This window comes from Neomonachus schauinslandi, chromosome 2 (genome assembly GCF_002201575.2).
Source record: "Neomonachus schauinslandi chromosome 2, ASM220157v2, whole genome shotgun sequence".
Classification (NCBI taxonomy): domain Eukaryota; kingdom Metazoa; phylum Chordata; class Mammalia; order Carnivora; family Phocidae; genus Neomonachus; species Neomonachus schauinslandi.
The window spans coordinates 6471117-6495067 of NC_058404.1; the positions used below are offsets into that span (position 1 = coordinate 6471117).

At 39.2% G+C, this 23951-nt stretch overlaps 2 protein-coding genes across 5 annotated transcripts in view; one reads left to right on the plus strand and one right to left on the minus strand.

The window, feature by feature from the left end:
• The window catches only part of MCPH1 (microcephalin 1), a 250386-nt gene that overhangs the window by 128288 nt on the left and 98147 nt on the right, over window positions 1–23951 (plus strand). The gene's annotated exons all lie outside the window — the stretch shown is intronic.
• Window positions 1–23951, minus strand: part of ANGPT2 (angiopoietin 2) — a 54269-nt gene that overhangs the window by 5225 nt on the left and 25093 nt on the right. The window contains exons 2-7 of one of the 4 annotated variants that reach the window (XM_044911541.1): window positions 19767–19922; window positions 16008–16129; window positions 11322–11554; window positions 8708–8838; window positions 3289–3390; window positions 2554–2720 (exon numbers count right to left, since the gene is read on the minus strand). In XM_044911541.1, coding sequence (XP_044767476.1) covers window positions 2554–2720; window positions 3289–3390; window positions 8708–8838; window positions 11322–11554; window positions 16008–16129; window positions 19767–19922 — 911 coding nt within the window. The remainder of the gene's footprint in view (window positions 1–2553; window positions 2721–3288; window positions 3391–8707; window positions 8839–11321; window positions 11555–16007; window positions 16130–19766; window positions 19923–23951) is intronic. The other 3 variants (XM_044911545.1, XM_044911553.1, XM_044911552.1) reach the window with 3 other exon arrangements.

Below are 23951 nucleotides of genomic sequence, written 5' to 3' on the forward strand. Positions count from 1 at the left end.
TTAGTACTGTAGCTCTAGAAACCCCCATCATAAGGCACTGGCTGAATTTCTGAATTTCAGCGTTATCCTCATATTTCAAAAATGACCCTGGTCCCTGGCACAGCCTCTAATTACCTGCTGCAAAGCATTTATGTAAGTTCTACTCATCCCTGGGATTTTGAAACACTTTAATTTCTTTCCAGGCCCTTCTCATTAATCACAGATAGGGTTGAGATAAACTACTCTGCTTGTCCTTACTCCTTTCTAGCCTCTTCTCCCCTTACAACATCAGTTCTCGTGGGACTCATGAAACGTCCCCAAAGTGAAGCAGAATCTGGGAGAACGCTGTCTTTTATTTGTCTTTATGAGAAAGGTTGTATCATTTTTAGATCCTTCTCTTATAGGGCCCCCTGGTTTATAGTTGGTTTCTTTTAAATTTGGTTATTAAGAATAACCACATTTCTTGAAATTGCTTTATATTGCTATCAGTTTGAATTTATAGAACAGTGGAATGTAAGAAGCAACATCAGCATTGAATAATGAAATCTGCATGTTTGATTAGAGCTGCCAGAATGTTTGTGAAGAGTGACCAGTCTTCAAGGTTTAACACACAGGCAGTTTTTAGTTTTAGCAAAAAAAAAAAAAAAAAAATTCTGTCGATGCATTTGTCCTTCCCTCATGACATTTATTTTTCAGTTTTCCAGCATTTGGGGGACACTTCTTTGGAAAAAACCCAAGTCCGTGGCTGCAGACAGTGGTACTCTGAGACCCCTGTGTTGTTTAATGAGCCATGTCAGTCCCTTATCACACCGCCGTGTTTTACTGGGACAGTCATGGTTTCTATGTGGTATCTGCCGTATCCCGCCACATAGATTAAACCGAGCTTTAAATGAATGTGTGCTCTTTTAAATGGCGTCTGCCAAAACTGATCGCATTTCTAAAGGAAGTATCTGTTAAGAACCATCTCAGTTTAAAATATTTTTATAATGTCAGCATACAAGGGTAATGACCCATTTTGTAAAATCTCCTTATATAAAGTCTAATCCTTAATTTTTGTGTTTCTTTCTTTTTTTTAATTTTTTTTTTCAATTCGTCTGTTGTAAATTCCTAACTGTTGCCAGTTGAAAAAATATTTAGCTTGGAAGTAAAACAATGACCAACCACTCGTGTCTAAAAATTCATTGAAGTTTTGATCTCTTTGGAGTCAACTTGGGGCTGCAGCAAGGCCCAAACCTATCTTTTCATTCATCTGCGTCGTTCCCTCTCCAAGGAGCCCTGCTCTCTCCATAATGAGGATCGGTGGGCTGTGTTTCACTGACTGCTTAAAAGTCATGTCAGTGCTCGTGGTACATTACCATCTTCAAAATTTTGACCCCACCCCGCCCCCGTTTCTAAAGCAGGACCTACTGGACGCTATATGGCTCTCAGGTAGTTCAGGCAAAAGCTGTTCACCTTGTGTTTCTGTGCTATTCATTCACTGTGACCCCTAGGAAGCCAGCTCAAGGACTTTGTAATCATGTTTATTTTCCAGGCTGTTCGGATTTTGAATTTTCTGTTGAGCAGAGGGTCTGAGTTGGACGTTAATGAGATTTAGGTGGGACCGTAGGCCACATAGGACTGTTTCCTGGGATGTTCCTGCTGAACTTGGTTGATTTCTGACCCCAGGGCGGGCATTTTCATGACGTGTATGCCTGTGCTCTTGAGACTCCGTCAGGGCTGTGTTGGTGTCTGAATCTGAGGCCCATCCCCATGGTGCCACCCTCCGGCCTTGCACGTGGGTTTCTGGGTACCTCCTTCCACGAGGCCATGTGCAGGTATGTGCTTTTTCCTGCCATACACGGTTGCTTGTCAGGCACCGGTCTTTCAGTGCCTCCGCTGCTCTCCGCCTCTACTCTCTTTCTGGCTTTAGAGCCAGAAACTAAATTCTGAGTCAGGGATGCCCATGCTTGTCTTGGAACATTCCACACGAGTGCCGCCAAATGCGTGGGGCAAGGCAAATACTAAGGGAGGGCTGTGAATCGGCTGTTGTTTCTACGGCAGAGAGTAAAGGACTTGCATGACTAACCCTCCCACCTAACTCTGCCACTTTTAAACTTGGTAACTATTCCTGACTTTGGGATGGAACATAACAATCAAGTGTGCTTTAAGTGCAGAAAGATATATTCAACTGTTAAAACCTTTTAGAAGAAAACCACATAGTCATAGGTAGACCTCTGTTATGATATTGGCATGACATTTTCTAATACGGACACAGCATTCACACATTTTATAAATACTTGTTGAATGCCCGTTATCTGCCAGGCAGGGTTCATCTATGCTTTGAGGATACACAGCAGAGACAACAAACAAAATGCTGTCCTCGTGAAGTTTTCCTTGTATCATTAAAACCAAAGTTAGAATTTTAAAACTAGACGAACTTCCTGAAAGACAGCATAGAACTGTAAGAAACGAGATGTTTTTCCATTTAGGGTATCCTCCGAGTACTTCAGATCCTGGTTAATGCAGTGGGGCTATCACTTTATGGAATGCTCACCCAGCAAATCTGTTAATGTTTTTCAGTTACATACAACTCACCTGTAATTAAGTTCTTCACCGGAGAGATAGAAATGTTCATACAGTGAGTACGCCTCGTTCCCTTCCCAGTCTTTAAGGTGTATTTTAAGCACATAGGGCTGTTGATTGGTCACTTGGGAAACAAACTCATTTCCCAGCCAGTGTTCACCGGAAGGGTTCCCAAATCCCTGCAACCCAAGTGGTAAAATTCAGTCATCTCATTTATTTGTTTTTTCTTCACGTATTTGAAATCAATAATCTATCCGTTTAACATGGGATGACTGCCAAATATTCAGCAGAAATTCTTTCCTGCCCTCTGAAAATTTGGGGTCTTCCATATAAGAAAGATTTTTTTAAAAGTCAGTTTTAAGAAACCAGGCTTCTACTGAAAGAAGATTAGGACTAGAGTAATTAGAACTACTTTGGGGGATCACCAATAGAAACATGAGCGTAAACAGCTCGGTTTATTGACATGGGAAGTTCTGTGAAACCGTTGGCTTACTGAAAAACGCTGAGCCTGCCATTAAAAATAAGCCTCGCACTTGCATGCCTTTGTTTTGATATATAGTTTACTTTACATTGACAGGGTCATTCGTTAGTGGGGAGACCGAGACACCAGTTAAGAGGAATGCTTTGATAACAACAGTTGTCAACAGTCGTTGGTTAGTTTTGGATTTGTGGGGAAGGTTCTGCAGATTTTGAAAGTTAGTTTTCACAAAGAAAATTATTTTCGGATGGCTTAAAGACTATTCATACCACTTTATATTCTTTCCAAGTCCTCTGAAAATCAACACTGCCATCTTCACGCCGCTGAATGACCGTCCACCCGCCTCCAGAGGTTTCCATATCGCAGTATGCCTGCCAATGGGAAGCGCACAGTTACTGCATGGGAAACACCAATGAGTCAGGGCTGTGTCCGAACTCACAGAAACAAGACAGATGTGGATACCTACAAAATGACTTGTGCTGATGGGGTTCCCCAGGGTAAATCTTTGTGGTCTTCCAAGAAGCAGATGGTTTTAAATGAATTGAAAACCATGAATTTAAAATGATGATGAAAAATAAGCAGTAATATAACACGATTTTAATGTCAATGAGAATAGGACTTTCTTGTCATCATCTGTTCTGGGCTAAAGACCCACCCCAGTCGCTGACCCAGAGATCACTGTTTCTTAAGAGATTTATTGTGATTGGGACATCTTGGTGGTTTGGCCCCAAACCTCATCTCCGACCTGTAGAAATCTACAAGCTGGTGTTCATGACTCCAGAAACCTTTATGGTAGTTGTCCGTCCCTACTAACTCCTCAGAGAGTTGTGTAGAAGGAGTACTTTTGCACTGTAGGGTTTCCAAGACCCCTGTTATGTTATGCTGTGGGGTTAGAAGGCTTCTTCCATGTGGGATAAAAGTCCGATTTCTAGGTTCGTCCCTCAGTATGAGAGATCTGAGGCCCCTGGGTACCCAGAATGTTGTATGTGACCTGAGAGTAGCCTGGCAGCTCTGCCCAACAGATCAAGCCTTCAGGCTTCTTTGCACTTTGCTCACTGCCTATGGTATTTCTCCTCCTAGCTCTTTTTATTTTTGCTTTTAAACTGGCTTGGTGGGTTTAAACTTTGTCCAGAACACAGAATTCCTTCTTGGGCCAGGAGCATGCAATGCTCACTTTCCACTCAGCAGGAGTTTTGTTATGAAATTAAAAACCCCTGCAAATAAGATTACATAAATGGTTTTAAATAATGAGATTATAGTAGAACGAAAAATTTTCCCAGAAATCCTGTTAAGATAGAATTTCCTACAGCATACGAGGCAGTAAATATGAACGTTATCACTCAAAACCAATTAGAAATAGTCTTCCCCTTTTGGGGAAATAATGGAGATAATTTTGGCAGAGTAAAGTTTAAATGTGAACTATTCTGCATTTGTGAGTTAAAATCCTAAAGAATGGGGGATAAAAGAGAACCAAGAGCACACCCAGACCCAGTCTTTCATTTTCAGTGCCTTGTCTGATGTCTCATTGCTAATGGGACAGAGAGCTGCCCTTGGAACCCAGCCCCCTATTCTCTAGCAGATTTCCCTCCACTGCTCTTCCCACCTCTCTCCACAAAGGTCCCTTGGCCTATATTATTTTCCCTGATGCTCCTTACGTTTGGGAACATATGTTCCATTATAGAAGATTGCATTTATTAAGAGTAAAATGATTTCCCCATTTTAAATTAACCAGACAAATAAAATTGACCTGCTTAAGGTGACCCCTTATTATCTCCCTGTATTGATATTATTCTTATCGTTAATTATCTTGTTATCATTGGTATGCACCACTCTGTTCCAAGGACTGCTCTGGGTACTTGGCATATATTATATGCAATCTTGAAGCAACTCTGCTGTGATACTGTAATTCTGCATTTGTGAGAGGAGGAAGGATTTAGTGAAAATATTTAGTAAAGTTAGATTAATTTGACCAGAGTCATTCAGTTATTAAGTGGAATATAGGACTTGAATAAGATCTCTTAAACTCCTCATTCTGTACCTTCTTTTCTACCATAGTAGGCTGCCAAAAACAGAGAAACTTGACCCTTTTGTTAATAGGCCAGTCCCCTCAGTGCAGCTCCAAGTTGAAATCAGTTCATGAATAATACTGCCTCTGATTTGCCTGTGGTCCACCCAATGGTCAATACTGCTCACTTCTCTCAATATGTCTTCTAAAAAAAAAAAAGTTTAGTAAACTAGCTGAACAAGCTGGTTTAAGGAGTTCTGTGTGTACAGACCAGTTACTTCCTCTGTATCCTAAACGGCATGCTGGTGGGTGGAAAGACCAGATATGGTTTCTAGCCTCTCCTTGTTCCAAGGACATTTGATCCTTTGCTGTCAAGATCACCGTTATAAAGTCACGGATACTTAAATCACAGAAGAAGTTTGTCTTCGTGCGAAAATCAGAGTCCAAACCAGCTGAGAGTCACCGCCCACGTGGAAATGGGTTGAGCCCTACCATTGTCTAACTCCACCAGGGACAACGATGAGATGATCAGAACATTCCCTTAATATCTCTTTGTTCCGACAAAAAGAAAAAAGGAACAAAGAGTTCATAGAAACTGAAGTATCATGGTTAACTGAGTCGTGAAACTTTCAGAGGAAGATAGTGTTCAAAGAGAGTTGTCCACGTAGCCAGAGGGCACTGAGTGAAAATGATGAAATGGATTATCTCAGCATCAGGAAAGCGGACTTCCTCAGAGAATGCCCAAGAACTCAGCGCTCCAGCTACCACAAACCTGAGGGCGGTTAGTGCTTTTGTTAGCATACTGTTGCATGGTTCAGGGATCTGGTATCTTGCTCTAAAACTTGAAGACTTTCAGTGTATAATGCCTGATTTAAATGTCATGCTTCGGTTCAGAGGCCATGGTGAATGACTGATGAAACAGTAATCACACAGATAAATACTAGGAGACAGGTACCCTGTGAAATTTGGGGAAGGAAATTATTATGTCTCTGACCAGCAAAAACAAACTCAAATGCCTTTGATGCAGTTTTTATCTTTTGCAGAAACCTAATGAATTTTTCAAAAATAAAGTTGAAATATGTAGGCCCTTTTGGAAAAGGTTGGCCCAAAGATCTGTTGAGCATTCTTTTCCTGAATTAAATGAAACAGGGCAAAAATGGCTGCCCTTTCATGCAGAGACGTTGTCTCATGGTCTTTGGGGGCAGTCAAAATGGTAAACAATTCCCATTTCTCAAATAGATGGTTAAGTACTAAGTCCTGTCCTAAGTGCTGTGTATGCATTGTCACCTGAAAACAGCTCTGTAAGACTAGGGTTACTTCATCGCATTACAGATTAGGAAACTGAGGCCTCACACAGGGTAAATGATGTGCTCAGAGGCACAAATACGCAGAGCCGGAATATAAACTCAAGTCTCTCAGACTTCCCCCTCCCCGGCCCCGCCCCGATCAGATTGTGAATTATGGGATCTTAAGTCTGGAAGGGAATCTAGAATCTGGAGTTAATCTGGACCATTCATTTTCGAGATGAGAAACTTGAGGTTTGGTAAGATTGTTGTTTTCTGCTGTGTCGATGAGTTATTTTTACTGCAAATGTTTAAAAGAAATATAAATCCTAATGTTTCCAACCATGACCTGAGACTCACGTCGTCCCACTGTATTATGTATTTTCGTCTTGTTGTTTCAGTGAGGCCATTGGGCTGACATAGTGCTCTGGGGTGGGAGCATTGCACCGAGTCAGGAGAACATTTATAGAGCAGTTGGTTGGTGCTGTGTAATCGGCGGTTGCCCTCTGGATTTGCAAAACATTCACATTGCACCGATATCCTCTGTCCCCCTCCTGCTGCCACCCCTGTGCCCATTGCTCTAGGCCAAGAAGAGCTGAACATCTGGTGACAGACAGTAGTGTACAGAGGGTTGTTATGAAAACCAGATTGCAAAGGGGATTGAGAGCCTTCCTACAGGATTTGTTCATTTCTTTCTCATCTGCAGCAGACTATTTATGTTTTGTTTTGTTTTTTTCTTCCCGCTAATGCACTGCTTCTAGAGCACTGGGCACATTAACTGGTTTCCAAGGTTGATTTAAAGCAGCATGAATGAATTAGACTTTTTTTGGAAAGTGTTATCTTCAATAGCACAATATTTATCTTTTAAATTCATAATCAAAGTATATGTTACTGTTTCAAATTCTATGTCCTTAAATCCTTAATGCTTAGATTTTTGAAAGTGTTTTCTCTTATCAGCATTTTAAATACTGAGGATAATACTGAGTTCAAAGAGATAATGGTTCCAGGAACCTCTAAAATTTCCATTTTTATACAGTATCGATGGCTTTTTCTGTAAGTGTTTACATTGGTTCAACTTGTAGCAGTTACAATGAGATGCAGACATATTTATAAGCATATAATATATGCAGTCATCTGATAATTATGTAGCACTTCACATGAATCTCCTGTAATATTTTGCCTTATCAGACCTCTCTGAGAAGCCACATTGTAATATTCCCTGGGGCTGTGGTTTTTTTTCCCCTCTCATCTAAAGCTCAGTGTCTTCCAGAGCAACATCAGGAGCCATGCTCACTGAGTAATCCAGAATAACTAAGAATAATTGAGTTAAGCTATGTACTAACTTTTCCTGATGGTAAGTTCTAGTTGTTGGTTCAATTTCCACAAAGTAATTGGGCTTATGCCTTGAAATAAACTCCAAATACTTGAGAAGAAAATGAGCCACACTCTTTGATGGTGTGTTTTAAGTCTTCCAGCCTACATTAGTTGGGGTACGAATAGCCAACCCCAGCAATCCTCATAGTGTGGCCTGCAGACTCCTGGGGGTCCCTGAGACCCTTGCTGCCAGTCCACAAGGCTGACACTGTTTCCATAATGACACTGAGACCTTTTTGGCGTTTGACACTGTGACAGCGTTTGCACTGATGGGGCAGAATCGCTGGGGGGTGGGGGGGAGACTGCCAGCCCCCGAGAATGAATGAAGGGAATAGCCCACCCTATATTTGAGTCACTGTATGCTCTAGGCACACCCTCGCAACTGGGGAGAAAATAAGTCGATTTCACTTTGGGATATCTTTGACAAAGCAGTAAAAACCACTAATTTTAGTAAGTCTCTCCTGCTGAGGACGTGTCCTCTTATATGTTCTATGATGAAATGTGAAATGTCTGTACATCACTTCTGCAAACCGAGGTACCATGGTTGTGTCCAAGGAAAGCTTTTTGTCTGTTTTCGTTGTGAGCTAAATGAGACCTTTTTTTGATGGAATACCAGTGCTCCTTGAAAGAACAACTGAAGTACAAACTATTTGGTTATTTGAACTCTAGTATTTGGAGGATATTTTCTTGAAAAGCAATGAAATGAGTTTGACACCTGAAGAGAAACAATTGACAGCATGACGATTAAGTCAAATGCAAGGAGAAAATGAGAATGACGTATCTTCTCATGATGCCATAGAAATTTCTACGTCATTGACATCCCCGGTTTGTATGTGTATGCGGTGATTGGATGTGGAGCCCTCGGCAGGTGTTCTGTGTGAGGCAGACGCTCCGTGAATGTTTGTTGCTTGGCTCTGCATGAAGTTGGGAAGGGTCTGGGTGTGTGAACTGCATTATGTGGTTCCTCTGCTTCTCAAATAACCTGTTTACAGCCAGGCAGCTGAAACCAGAAGACTAACACCGTACCTTGATCTCCTCTGTGGAATTAGGGAACGTGAGCGTGTAGATGCCGTTGGTTGTCAGTCCTGACTTGAATACTTCCGCACAGTCTCTGAAAATGACTTGCTCTTCCTTAACATCAAAGGAGTTCTTAGCTGCTTTAAAAAAAAAAAAAAAAAAGGAAAGCATTTAATGGGGGTTCATGAAAAGATAAAAGTTTATTATTTCGATATGCACTCAAGTTTTGTTATATTTGAATTCTTATAAGTAGAAAGGACACACCAGTTTTTATCCTTTCCAAAAAAATTACTCCTTCAGTCTTTTCTCCATTAATTCTCGAAGATTATATCACCAGTAATCCATACTTCCTTTTTTTCATCATCAATATGGAACGCAAGTACTTTGCAATTAACTATAGTAAACAATTACTTTAAGAAAAATCTTCCATCTTGAGCAGAATCACTTAAAGTTATTGGAAAAGAATAAAAAAGAATGTACCTAAAAACAGTGTTCCCTCTACAGAGGCTACGTGGCATGTCCCATTAGCCATTATCCTATCCAGGCTGGGGATGTAAGTTTTCTCCTTTTTTTAAAAGGTAAATATCTGAGAATAAGTCTTGATACATTTCTTTAGACTATTGGATAAAGATATTAAAAATATTCTATGGATTTTTAGCAACTGTCCCATTATAGTTAGTGTTCAAGAGGAGCCTACCATTAATTTATCTATGTCTTTGAAATTCTTACTCTAAGTCTAAAAATTCTAGGATTATGAAATTCCTTCAAATTTTTACTCTGCTCTCAACATTTAGACTTCCCAATCCTTTTTGCCATAAAAAAGGGTGTGGGTGTGTGTGTGTGTGTGTGTGTGTGTGTGTGTGTGTGTGTGTGTGTGTTCCTGCAGGTATTTATATCCATTCCAGAGACCCAGCAGAGCATAGGCATATGAATTAGATGTGTGGGTAGGCATCACAGGTAGACAGAGGTTCTACCTTCACATCAGCTAGAGATGCATGGGGAAAAGAAAGCTTCTTCTACTACTCTCTCTCCTGTGCTTTTTTTCTGCCAGGATTTGAGCTGCATGATTTTTCTACTTTGGCTCATCAGAGCTAACACCTCACATTATCCTGCTCTCACCAGATGTCAGATGATTGTCTTTTCCTTTTCTATGAATGTGAAAAAGTACTGGGATAACTGCATGATTTGAGGACGATGTGAGAACATATTTCTTATGAAAGTGAAGAATATCTTCACATGATTCATATGCAAAATGTGTCTGTGTCAAAAGAATCCAAGTTTAAAGGACATTGGGAAATAAACCATAGTAAGAACTAGACTCAATTTGCTTAAGGAAAAAAAAAAAAACTTAAAATGACAATGCCACACAGATTGTATATCCCATTTCTAATTAATGACTGAAGATGCCTCCCTTCTTCCCTCCAAAATAAAAAAAAAAAAAAAAAGTGAAAGGTAAAACAGTAATAAAGTAAGCAAAATATATCTAAGGACGAGCTGAGAGAAGGGAGCGGACATTTCTCGAGTGACAGTTTTATGCCAGTCAATGCAAGTATTAAGTCCGTCTTCACAACAATCCTCTGGGTTTAGACTTGCTTTTCAAACTTAAAAAATAAAGTCCACTGTGGATTTGCAACTTGCCCAGCCTCAGACATCTACGTAACAATGGAACTAATGCAAAGTAGGCTCTTTGAGCCCAGGAAGCATGTGTGGGGTGTTTTGCCTCACAATAACTAATTAGTATAAATATATATTCTTTCTCTCCTCCTCTTCTTCCTTCTTTCTGTTTTATCTCCCCAAACAGCATTTTAAAAAATTTTAATTTCAGTACAGTTAACACACAGTGTTGTAATAGTATCAGGTGTACAATATAGTGATTTAACAGTTCTGTACATTACTCAGTGCTCATCACGACAAGTGTATTCTTAATCCCCACCTCTTATTTTCCCCATCCCCTCACCCACCTCCCCTCTGGTGACCATCTCTTTGTTCTCTATAGTTAAGAGTCTGTTTTTTTGTTTTCTTTTCTCTTTTTTCCTTTGGTTTCTTAAATTTCCACATATGAGTGAAATCATATGGTATTTGTCTTTGTCTTATTGGCTTATTTGGCTTATTTGCCTTTGGCTTATTTCACTTAGCATAACACTCTGTAGCTCCATCCATGTTGTTGTAAAGGCAAGATTTCATTCTTTTTTATGGCTGAATAATACTCCACAATATATATACATTATTCCATATATATATATATATATTCTTCCATATATATATATTCTTCCATTATATAAATATGATATTCCATATATTCACATCTTCTTTATTCATCTATTTGTGGACGCTTGGGTAGCTTCCATAATTTGGCTATTGTAAATACTGCAATAAACACAGGGGTGCATATATCTTTTTGGGTTAGTGCTTTTGTATTCTTTAGGTAAATAACTGGAAGTGGAGTTACTTCCTCCTTTTTTAATTGGTTCTGTGATGAGACCCTGTAAAGCTTTCATAGGAAACATGTAAGAGAAATAGTCCTTTTCAGAAAGATGAGAATTTTTTGGAATTTTGAGAGTTTCACTTACAAAATAATGGCAGTTAAAACTGACGGAAAAAATGATATGTAAACTTGACTTACAGTTTGACGTTGATATCATAGTCAATAAATTATGAACTGTCTCCATCAGATCATGTTGCTGCTTTTGGAGAACCGAATTATTCACTGTGGCGGTCACCAGTTGTTTTTCTAGTTCTTCAATGATGGAATTTTGCTTGGATACTAACACCTGTAGCTGATCTTTCTCTTCTTTTATTGACCGTAGTTGAACTATATGCTTGTCTTCCATGTCTAGTACTTTCTTTTCCAGGAAACTTGTAAAGGGAAATAATGGTTAGTTTAGTGATTGCTTTATGGACATCAAGTCAGTTTCATAATTCTTATATCATCTTTTATGTTTATTGAATTTCTGCTTCTCTAAGACACTCTGTCCACACAGAGTGAAGGTGTTGCCACAGCCCTGAAGAAGCTCTCAAACTTGCCGAGAACGTTAGATAAATAAGTATGACATAGATGTGAGGCTAAAATACCCTGGCAAAAATGTAAGGTCCGCAATTAGAAGTTATCACATGGAGTGCATTTGAAGACCGTGGTTTTGCTGTAGGGACCATGGAATTATGCACCAAGAAGGCAGCCTCGATGTTGGGAGCGCATGGGGGCGGGTGGAGAGGTGAGCAGAAAGCCCAGGCTGAGAGCCTCATGTCTGTGCATGACTCCCTGTGTTACCTGGCCGTCCCTACTCTGGATCTCAGGTGCATGTCTACCTAAGTGAATATTCACCTGTGGAAATAAATATTGAAAACAGGCAGTAGACTAGCGGATGATCTCTGAGGTCCCTTCTAGTTCAAATAATCTGTAAGCCTGCTGTGCCTTTTTGGGGAAACTCAGATTTTCTGCATCTTTAACCCTGCAAGCAACATGACTCAGCCAAGAAACTGACTACCCATGGTAGGTCTTACCTATAAGCTTTAACGATCAGTTTTAATAATTATTAGAAACTCAACTGCAGCTCTTAAATTTATCATTGCAGATCAGTATATGACAGCAAGTATTCGGTCAGTATGCCAAGTCAAAAAATAATCACTTACTGTAATGCATTTATTTGCATTCCACTTTCATGAGTGTTATCACATTATTTTTAAACTGTTATTTCTTATTATTTTTCTTGATATTAGCCAACTTACTTTTTAATTGTCTATCCCTTTTATTAATTTAAAAACCAAGATGACTTATTGTAGGCAGAAGTTAACCTAAAAATAAATGCATACAGTTTTTCCGTTTTTGCCCTAAAATCATTTTCTGGTACCATCAGCATTCAGGCAATATGCGTTGGAAGTGTTGCTGTGATGCTTGACCTAGACAATTAACATAAAATAAATGGGGCATTTTTAAGTTACTAATCTATACTGCCTTCAAAATGACATTGCTGAAATTTGTTATCCAGTTGTTTCTTGTTGTCTTTAATATTCTGTGAGGAGGCATAAAATAAATTTGGGACGATCCTATGGTCCCATCACACTCTTGTGAACACTCCTGGGTGGATATTTATTTAAAAAAAAAAAAGTCTCTCCAAAACCTATTATCAGTATAGCTCCAGAGGGCAGTTGCATCTTGATCTAAAGTAGTTAATATTAAGGTAAAAGACAAGCCTGGATTGAAGAATTTAGCCCAGCATCAGGTCACCCCAAATCACACTGGCTCTGAGAGCCAGCACTGTGTAATGAATTACAGAAGCACAGAGCATTGCATTTAAAGCTGCAAGGAGTCTCAGATCATAATCTAGGGCACTATTTTGCAAAATGCAGATTGGGACCCATTACTGGCTTGGGAAATCCATTTAATGAGTGACAATCATCAGTTTTTAAATGAGAGAAAGTTAAATAGGATAAAGTTAAACAGGATAAAGTAGATGAAAATAGAGTGTAAATTCATAGCAAGGACTTGGCACATTGCCACAAATGCCATGGCCGAGGGTGGTGGGGGGTGGAAGAAAGGAGATAGAGCAGCATGAGGAATACACACATTGTCTGACAGCTCACACTTCAGCAGAGTATCTGATCTTCTGATAGGAGAATCGATTCGATCATCAGCATAGAAGTTGGACTTAGCTATAGCTTATCTTTCTGTTAACATAGCTCATGGGCAGATGAGAAGTGTGGGGAAGTGTCCTGTGTGGGCAAAAATACCAAGGCTTGGGAGACAAACCATGACTCTTAACTCTAGGAAACAAACTGAGGGTTGCTGGAGGGGAGGTGGGTGGGGGGATGGGGTTACTGGGGGATAGATTTTTTTTTTTAATTAAAAAAATATTTTAAAAAATACCAAAGCTCTTCAGAAGGGGACAGTAACAGTGGCAGCACTTTTCAGTAACAGTAGTCACCACAACAATAATCACAGTTTAATTGAACTGGTACAAGTAGCCCATAAATGAATCATTTATTTTTAGAAGGAAAAAAAAAAAGAATGATAAGATGAAAATCACATAGTAATTTTCACCTTCAGCTGGTGAACCTAAAAATGGGATAGTGGCAATTCTCAGAAAAACATTGACCCTAATAAGTACTTTGACTTCATTTGCAACTATTTGTAATGAAAACAGTTGCACTTCGGGGGAAATACTGAAAGTAATTTAAAGGTATGGTTTGTCACATGTGCAAAACATTTATAGATAATTGTGATGATGTTCTCACAAATAAAATCCTAGGTTAGTCAAAATATAAGACACCTGAAAACAGCATGTCAAACTCAGTGAAAGATGGAAAATCATCTGCACAGTTTTCTTATTTTTATTGATTTACACTCATTGATGGAAATCTTATTATTGTCACTTCATTTCATATTTGTGATACAAGAGATTGTGATTTCTGCAGCTGCTAAAAAGATAACTCTTCCTGCAGGTATGGATTTGTTACATATAGTTTTTATGACAATTCCGCTGATAACAAGCTATCCCTCTCAGGATCTGTGCTTTGGCAGGTCATTCAGAAACAGTCCGCGTACAACCCCATTCTGAGTGAGATGTTTGCAGTCCAAGTCGTGGTGCTTTGCTGTTGTTAAGTCACCTAAAATTATAGTTTGTTAGGTGGGTGTTTGACAAGGTGCTTTTATGGAGGAAATGTGTTGTTTAAATTTAGTGTCATGTGAAAGTAGGTTCAAAGTACCGAAAAAGTGTGTCAATGTCGATTAAACTGGGGGAAAATGTGAAAGATTTAAGTGAAAAAAAAATGTGAAGGATCCCATATACAAGAATAATCAGAAAATACAACAAGCTATGGGATGGTTGGAATTACTGTTTTATACATTGTAAAGCTTTAACATACAAAGAAATTTTACCAAATCATGGATGATCAAAAGATCTGTAGGGAAAGTTGTTGATTGTCTTTCAAAGCAATCCCAGCTGACTGTGTATAACAAAGTTTACTTGTAGTAAGTAAAAAACATTAAACAGTGTGTCTGAATTCGGAAATCAGATTTGCACTTCTCTAGGCAAAAGGCAATATGATTTGGCAAATATTTACAAAGTTGATACCCGGGTGACATAACTGACATACTTAACTGATGGTATTAGTGTTTTAGCATACAGAATTAGAAACGTAAGGAGGGGACAGTGTTCAATACCAGGCTGCGTTCAACAAACTGGACATAGCCTGGACAGTATTGCTCTGGCAAGCACCTAGAGTATCATTCAGCTCCCATATCTTCCCATTACTGCAACATCATTAAATAAGAGAACGTTATTAAATAAGACCATTTTAAGAAAATGAAATAGAAGGGATTGTTGTATCTCAATTATTGGTCTCAAACTTTTATTTATTTGCAAAAGAAAAAAAATTGAAACACTAAAGAAAGAATTAAAAAATGTATTTGCAAAAAAATAAAAATTAAAAAATCTGTTTGCTTTTCAAAACCCTAAATCAATAATGAGTTAAACTTGTTACCCAAAGAACAGAAAGAATTATTTCAGCTGAGTTCCTGATTAACAGGAAAGAATGATTGTAAGACATTAAGTTCATCATCACTTTTGCTTAAGAATAAAGAATTATGTAATTGAAATTAAGTAGCTGTGAAATAGAGTACATTGTTGTCTAGCCATTCTCCCTGTCATGTAGACAAGTCTTGGTTAGAAACAGGTTAATAAGCACAATTATCCTTATATGTCCCCGACTGCAATAAACCTTTGAAAACAATCCCCACTGATCACCCCAAGTTTGTTTCTGTATTGGTTTTCTTGGGATTTTTCTAGACCTTGTTTAAACATCAATATTATATTTATTATTAACTTCTGTTTTTACTTTATCATATGTTTTAGGAGTAACAATGTATCATGAAATGTGCACTGTTTACAGTAGAAGTGTAGTTTTCCAGCTGTGGATCATTCTGCATTGGAAACAACGAAGTTCCCAGAGGCAAAGGAATTATTAATGTCTAGGCCAGTGTTACTTTTACTCTATGACAATGGCAGTCTTTTGTCGTGGATTAAAATGTGCAGTATTAGAGGCAGAGTTTGGGGAATCACTGGAAGAGAATCTTTAAGGGGCCGAAGAATGAAAAAAATTGAAGACTGGATTAGAAGACATGGTTACTTCCATATTTCTTCCCAAACCCTCTCCCTACCTTTCCTTCACGAGGTGTTGGATCCTGATACTACACATTAAGAAATATGTCATTTTGGAAGCCATGCTTATAATTAATAGTCACATGAAGAATAGGCTTTCAGATCTAGAAAGTGTGCAATTCTGAATTATCATTTTTTTGTGTTTTTATTACCTGTTCTTATCTTGCAATTTGTTTATTTCACTGGTCTGATCCAAAATCTGTTTTTCCAGTTTGTTGGTGGAAAGGGAATGTTCCAGAAGCTGAAGTTCAAGTCTTGTTGTCTGATTTAATACCTAAATGTAACAAAATAAAATTCATATTTGTCATGTTTAAAGTTACATATAACTTCCTTTTAATTAAGTCAGCTAAATTATAGGAAAACATAACGAAAGCATTTTTTTTTATTTACCCAAGTATCTTATTTTGGCATATTCTTCATTTTCAGAAAAGGCTTGAAGTCCTGGATTGCATCAGGATGTGTTTTTTTCCCCCACCGTGTCTTTTTTTGGAAAGTGTTTAATAGTTCTGGACAGTGGTATTTGTGTCAAATATAATGCTGTTCTTCTTGTTCTGCCATATTTTAGCATTTCTTTTCACACAGTGAGACAAGTTGGAGTATAAAATGGTCATATTTAATACATCAGAAGTTGTTGATAAATGAAAAAGGTTTTGCTTCCGCTCAAAACAAAATGTTGTTCTCTTATTTATCAGTAGACGACATGATTAGAAGTCACATGCTTCCATTCTATAAAACCGTAGCTCATTTTTAGCCCGGCATTTCCTAGTTTGTATTCACTTGTTTAGCCTTTTTTTTTTTTTTTTCCATTTCTCTCTCTCTCTCTCTCTCTTTTAATTTTAAAAATCATATTGACCAATTAAGAAACAATAATACATCGCTATGAAGTGGGAGCTCAGTTTTACTCTGTGGGCCTCTCTGGCATATGCCATATGCAATATCGCTGTTCCCGTTGTGTTCTAACAAATTTAAGGATGAATTCTTTGGCGTTTGGCTGCCTTCTAGCAGGAAGAGTCCGTTACTCACATCCTCTGGGTCATGGTTATTCAGGACGTGACATCACGTGTAAGTGTAAGGCAGAATTGTTGCCCAGGAATAAGGGTCCTTGAAAGAACCATTGTTTGCTCAGGGTCTGTGTCATTCATAAAAGGCTTGGCCAGGTCCCACTGGGCAGCTTTAGGGATAGTCCTGTCCTTAGTCAAAGCAGGATGAGTTCATACCATGAATAGTCTTATGAATGAGTGAAGGCATTGGCCAGCAGAAAGGTTGGGTTTTAATATTAACACCTGGACTATAGATTTGGCCTACATATTCTTTGGGCCCAAATACTCTGTGTTGGTTATTGCTAAAATGAACTGGAAACTGGGGTCTTTTATTCAACTCCTAAGGGCTATAAAATGAGCACAACGGGCCAGAGGTGGGGAGGATGGCATATAGGTCCAAACTGACCCAGGATCAATGGTGATGTTTTCCATCACTTTTCCCAGAGGCCTCCAGCTGTAGGTGACTATCTAAATTATCCAGGTCAGGTGGTTGTCTGTTGTCTCTTAAGGTATCAGACCTCCACCTATCCCTCATTGTCCAGTTGAATAGCCTCTCGCTCTGACAGGCTACAAGAATCTTCTAATCAGAAAATTTTATGTTTGGATTTAAACCCATTTCACACAGTAGATTTAGTGCATAATTCGGTCCCTTGATGTCCTTGCTTAGGTTCAGCCATTTTAATGTGTTTAGCTGGACATTAAAGGCTGTTTTCTTTCCAGTCACCTTCCAGTTTTCCTGTTATCACAGATCATATGATATCTAGTTTCACAATAGATTTTTTTTAAAGAAGTCGTGTGACCCAACAAAAGTTAAATGAAAGCTAGAAAGCCTGCCTTACACAGGACGTAATAACAGTTTACAGCATTGCTTTATGTCTTACACTTGATTACCATTGTCTGAAAATATAAGAACTGTTATACTCTCCAGACATTTTTTTGGATGAGCTTGATTTCCCACTAGTTTTGCTATCAAAAGGTGGGGGATGTGGCTTAAACATCAATAATTTATTTTAATAATTAACTATGGATATATTGATACATTTACTTTAAAATTTGTATCTTTTATCACCTCTTGAGATTACAATTTTCATATCTTGTGATCCACCGTGTACTATAGTTATATTTTTCCTACATTGTTCTAATATTGTGGAAAGATTTGGTAAAGAAGTACTTCTTATTCTGTCTCAGATAAAAATCTTTTATTCTCCAACCACTTTCCTACTGTTTTCCCTACTTTATCCAACAGTGCTTAGGGGGACAATGAAAGAATAACTGTACCATTCTAGACGTGATCTTATTTCAGTTGAGAGGCTTATCATTTCTCTTACCTCATATCCCCTTCTGTTGATGTCTGGCATTTCTTTTAGCTGAAGTAGCATATAGGAATATACATTATAGAAATTATTTACTATTAAATCTTCTCTCTCTCTTTCTTCCTCTCCCTCTTTTTTATTAAAGCATTACTTACAACTCAGAGTAGGAAGGTACTAACTTTATAAGCCTATAAAAAATCCAGGGTTAGGAACCAGAAAGCAGATTCACCAATGAAGAGACTTGAACTGGGAGCATCTTAATAAATTCCACCAATAGTCCTTTTTTCCCCACCAGACTATTCTTTTTTTTTTTTTTTTTTTTAAAGATTTTATTTATTTGAGAGAGAGACAGAGAGAGCATGAGTGGAGGGAGGGGCAGAGGGAAAGGGAAAAGCAGACCCCACTGAGCAGTAACCGCCCCCTCACCCCCCAGGCAGGGCTGGATCCCAGGACCCTGAGATCATGAACTGAGCCGAAGTCAAATGCCCAACCGACTGAGTCACCCAGGTGCCCCCCCACCCCCACCCCCGGACTATTCTTACTCAGTCACACGTTGTGTGTCATTTGGCATGACTCGATTAATTTTGTTTCAGTGTTTTGATGTTTAATGTCTTGGTGTTATTCTTTTGTTATTTTCATATTCCTGTCTCCTACTGCTATTAATCAGCAGCTCGTAAAATCTGAAAGCTAAAAGGGCACTTAGCAGCCAGTTGTAAGACCCAGCCCTCGCTTTATAGTTAAACCCGCCGAGGCCCCCAAGAGCTGAGTGCCTTGCTCAGATTCGCTCCCCCGGCTAATGGCGGGACTAGAGCCATCAGGGGACTCGAAGCCTTCTGCGGATGGGTAAGCCCTCTACCGCAGCGGCTGCTGCGTGTGAACTCTTTGCTGCTTTGTCTATGAACTCATACCACAAATTGTTTTCACAGTTCTTTAAGATTTGGTTTTATCTTAAAAGTTAGATTGAAGAACAAAGTTCCTTGCACTCTCTTCAGTGCCTTTCATTTCTCAAATGCACAAAAAAAGTTAAGGACTTATCCAGAGTCCAAAAGATACCCAGTGAGGCAGAGGAGCATTTATCTTGTAGTTGCTGAGTATGCATCATATGAAATGATTCACATGTCGTTAGAAAAAATGTAATTTAACCTCAGTATTAAAGATGAGAATGGGGACACGTGGGCGGCTCAGTCAGTTGAGCGTCCAAATCTTGATTTCAGCTCAGGTCAGGATCTCAGGGTCGTGGGATCGAGCCCCATGTCTGGCTTCACACTCGGTGGGGAATCTGCTTGGGATTCTCTCTCCCTCCCCCCCGCCCCTCCCCTGCCACCCCACTCTCTAAAATAAATAAATAAATCTTTAAGAAAAAAAAAAGATGAAAATGTATTTACTGATTTTAGATTCTTATCTAACCGCAAATTCTTATTTTCGTATCAATTTTTTCTCCTGCTACCGTCGAGCTTTCTTCATTTTTCCACTATTTAATTAGGTAACCATGCATCCTGATTTCTTGCTAGTCACTAATCTAGCTGGACCGTTACATGTTTTCTGTTCCATTACTTACTTGTGCTTCAACATCTGTTAACTTCCGTGTTTGCTCTGCTGTTTGATTGAGTAGGTTTGTTCCTATTTCTATCATCACAGCGGTCTGGTTCTGTACCGCATTCTGTTGCATCTCTACCATTTCTCTCTTCATGTTGTCCTGGATGTAATTCTCAAGCTAGAAAAGAACATGTGTCAGAAAGACAGTCATCAGTCAAATGGTCAGAAACCTCATTCCTAAGTATTTTCCCTTTTCCTTTAAAAAAAAAAAATGTGTTAGAAGACCCATGCCTTGCTCTAATCTTGCTGTGTTTTTATCGCTAGTAGTACAATGCAGTGTGGTTTTTTTTTTTTTTAAGATTTTATTTATTTATTTGAGAGAGAGAATGAGATAGAGCATGAGAGGGGGGAGGGTCAGAGGGAGAAGCAGACTCCCCGCCGAGCAGGGAGCCCGATGCGGGACCCAATCCCGGAACTCCAGGATCACGACCTGAGCCGAAGGCAGTCGCTTAACCAACTGAGCCACCCAGACGCCCTGCAGTGTGGTTTTATGTTGACTTAAAACCAGCAGCTTGGTCCCATCATGTGTAGGAGACAGCCACCCCTAGAAGCCCACGCTGTGGCCGGCATGGGAGGCGGTGAGGCCCCCACTCAGAGGTGGGCAGAGGGGGGTGCCGTCAGCAGGCATTCTGTCCAGCTGCAGCTCTGTCCTCGTTAGGCAGGAAAGGACAATTTGGTATTAAGAAGCATTACTATTTCTCCCACATACCAGACTTATGGTTTCTTGAAATAGAGACTGGAGAAGACTGTGTAAGATAGAGCATGAGGAAAGGCTCGCCATTGGATTACCCCGTGATTCACAGCATCACCCCCTCAGTTTCACGTTCTGCAGCGCCCCCCCACTTGCCTCTTACCTTGTTCAGCACACATTAGACCTAGTAAGTTTTTCCTAACGTGTGTGCGTTTTTCACAAATTCCTTATTCCTGATACCAGGCAAATGTGTAATCCTACACTAGGACTTTATCGCTCCACATGCCAGGTATGTGGGCATGCCAACTCATTTTAACATTAGCTTCGGCACAAGAGAGTGAAGAAGCTCATGTCACTGCTATAGGTACAGATACCTATTATCTCTGACAGTAAAATCATACAACTAAGTATAAATGTAGGGTATCCAGGCGTGTGGGAAAGAGCATGTGCGCTTTGGGCTATGGACACCTGCTCTCTTATTTTTCTTTGACTCTAGGGATGTTGCTTAACTTTAGGGGTGCCCAGTGTCCCCCTGTATAGAATAGAGTTTCTGATTGGTCAGAGAAATGTTTGAAGGATTAACTAAGCTATGCTTTTACAGTCATTGTGTGTATGCATAACTTTGGATACGTAAAATGTAATTTCCTTTCTTCTTTGTTTTTCATGGTAATCCAATGATAGGAGCCACAATTCTATTCTTAACCCAAACTACAAGTTCACAAGGACAGAAAACCTTATTTTTTCCTCATAGTTATAACTCAGAATTTTTTAGATTAAATTGAATACCTGAAAGATGACTATAAAACTGCTTATAATGCCTTTCCTTAAAACTTGTAATTCTCTGCACAGAAACCATTCATAGAGCCAGTCATCAAACATCGTTTCTCCTAAAATCTTAACTACGAAGCAGTTCTGTATTTCTGCCTGTCAAAGTGAGAAATAGGAATGGTGGAGTTTCTCCCCTAGAGTTCAAGGGCTTCTTTGTTGGCGCAGTTTTTATAAACTGTGTCTTGGGTGGTATAATAAGTCTCAAGGTTGGTATTAGAACTCTGGGTTTACTGCCTCCATTTCTTGCTTGCCATTGACTCTGTCCCTACCCCTGTGTGCTTCTCATCTCCCTCCTTGCTACTTATCTGAGGGTTAATGGTCACTCCCTGGTTCTCCCCTGTCAATGGGCAGATCAGATAGCATCATCCTGACAATTCCTGCAGCTCTGATCTCTTGTAAAATCTTATAGTCGAAGCCTTTCCTTCTCCATATGAATAAAAATAGATTATACCACTGTCAAAAATGAAATCATGTGCTATTTCTTGGCAGTCCAAGAAATACCTCTAGTATAGACTTCATAAAATTGGAAGACTGAAACCCTTGTTAAGCCTGTATTAACTAGCTGATGATAACTAGCTCAAGCTTTTTAGTGCCTGGTCTTTTCTTAATGTATTCTTCTTCCCCTCCCCTGCTTTTTTAAAATTTAACTTTTATGATTTAAACAATTTATAAGAACTCAGAAGTTTATTTCTCCTTTCTTTCCCTCTGTCTCTCTCTCGTTCACACACTCACACACACACATTCTCTCTTTCACTCTCTCATCACCATGGGAGTAATAGAATTTTTGAGGTTAAAGTTAAAGCTGTATAAGTCATCCAGAGGAGTTGTCCTAGTTACTCTTAACACCCAGCAAAGATAATATTTAGAAAGACTTATTCCGGGAAGTTTGGACTCATTCAAGATATATTCAAGCTGGAGTTTGGTTTAAGTCCATACTCTAAAGTAATAATTTATAAACTAGCATAAATAAAGGTCTTAATCCTCTTATTGATTTTAGTACTTAACTATATAAAAATGATTCAGTCCTTTGTCGCTCTAAATCATTTTACTAGAGGAGGAAAATGGGTCCTTCAGTCTTCCCCCAGCCCATTCTAGAACTACTGAGTCAAATGTGGTTACAACCGCCGGGACACATGAGAAACTTATTTATAATTTGACATTTTAAAGTCAACTTTCCATTTAAAATTAGTCTCAAGCACTTTAAAAGACATAAAAGACCCAATTTTTAAAAGTAAAAAATTTTAACTTTATTGCCATAATTTTTTCTAAGCTTGAAAACAATAGAAAAGAAAATACTTTCAAGTCACTGTTTTTCAGCTTTCCAGGAGGATGGAGTACATGTATGTGTGGGTGTGGTCAGTGTTTTACATGGAAATAAGTTACAGATACATGTACACATGTGCTGCCCGGGTATGTATAGATCTTATATGCATAGTATGTATGCGGCTAGTATCTATATACAGTATATACAACTAAATGAAGTAAAATTCTGTATGCTACTGATCCAGTATCTAATTGAAGTCTTGGGGAGGAAAGTGGGACAGAAACAGAAATATCAAGAAGTAGACGTTTTTGTGTTGATTCTCAAAAAGATTTGTGCCCTCACACTTGAAGCAGTGAAAATAAGATTTTAAGAGAAATGGGTGCTGTGACAGCTGAGTACTCTTCAGCAACAAAGAAGAACATATTTAGTCCCAGAAGCAATAGCAGCAAGAACAGCCACAGTAACCGTAGTTAATGTTTGCTGCGTGCTGCAGATGTTCCTGCTCCTCTTTTCGCTCTTTCCAGGGACTCCAGGCGCCCCGGATCTTAGGCGGGTGCGCTGGGACTGGCGTGGTAGTTCAGCCCGGGCGCCACGCCACCCTACTCCTGCCTTTTCCTTCTTTCTAGTTTATTGCTCTGGAATGTATTTCTGTTTAGTATCACTTGTTTTTATTGCCTGGAACTGAAACCGAGCAATATAGAAATCTGCCCAGTGCAGTTCCCTTCTACTATAAGGAAGTCTTCATTCAAGGCAAGATGTGAGATAGGTAGGATCTCCCCAGCTCCGTTGGCAGTGTCACGCTCCCCCTCCTTGGACAGCTGTTTCTGTCTTTGCCATCTGCAGTTAGCTGCTCTTCTCAAAACAGTTCCAAGATACTTGAACCTCCCCAGGGAGGAGATGGGGTTCTTCCTCATTTCACACGGGTGGCTTCGCACACTCATATTTGGCAGGAATGTTTGACATTGCCTTCATGTCAGAAGATGATTATGCACTGATTCTGATTTGTGAGGCTAAGTGCCCTCTCCCCCCTCCCCCCCGCAAAAGGTCCCCATTACAGTTTGAAAGGATGGTGTGGACATTCATTTTGCCCCTTCTTAAATTATTGGTCTAAGCACTGAAAGTCCTTAAGCTGTTTCTCTTTCCTTAGAGTTCAAGTGAATTATCCAAATTCAAGGAACAGTTCAAGGCTATCACTGTCATTGTAGTTGCATGGATTGTTGCTCAGTATTGGTTTGATTTGCTAAAAAAGAATGCACTCTAAACATAGCCTTTCAGAAAAGTTGGCAATGCATTGAAGTTCAGGCAACCAGAGTAAACTATTTTAACATACATAAAGATATATATATATTGTTAATGTGAAATAT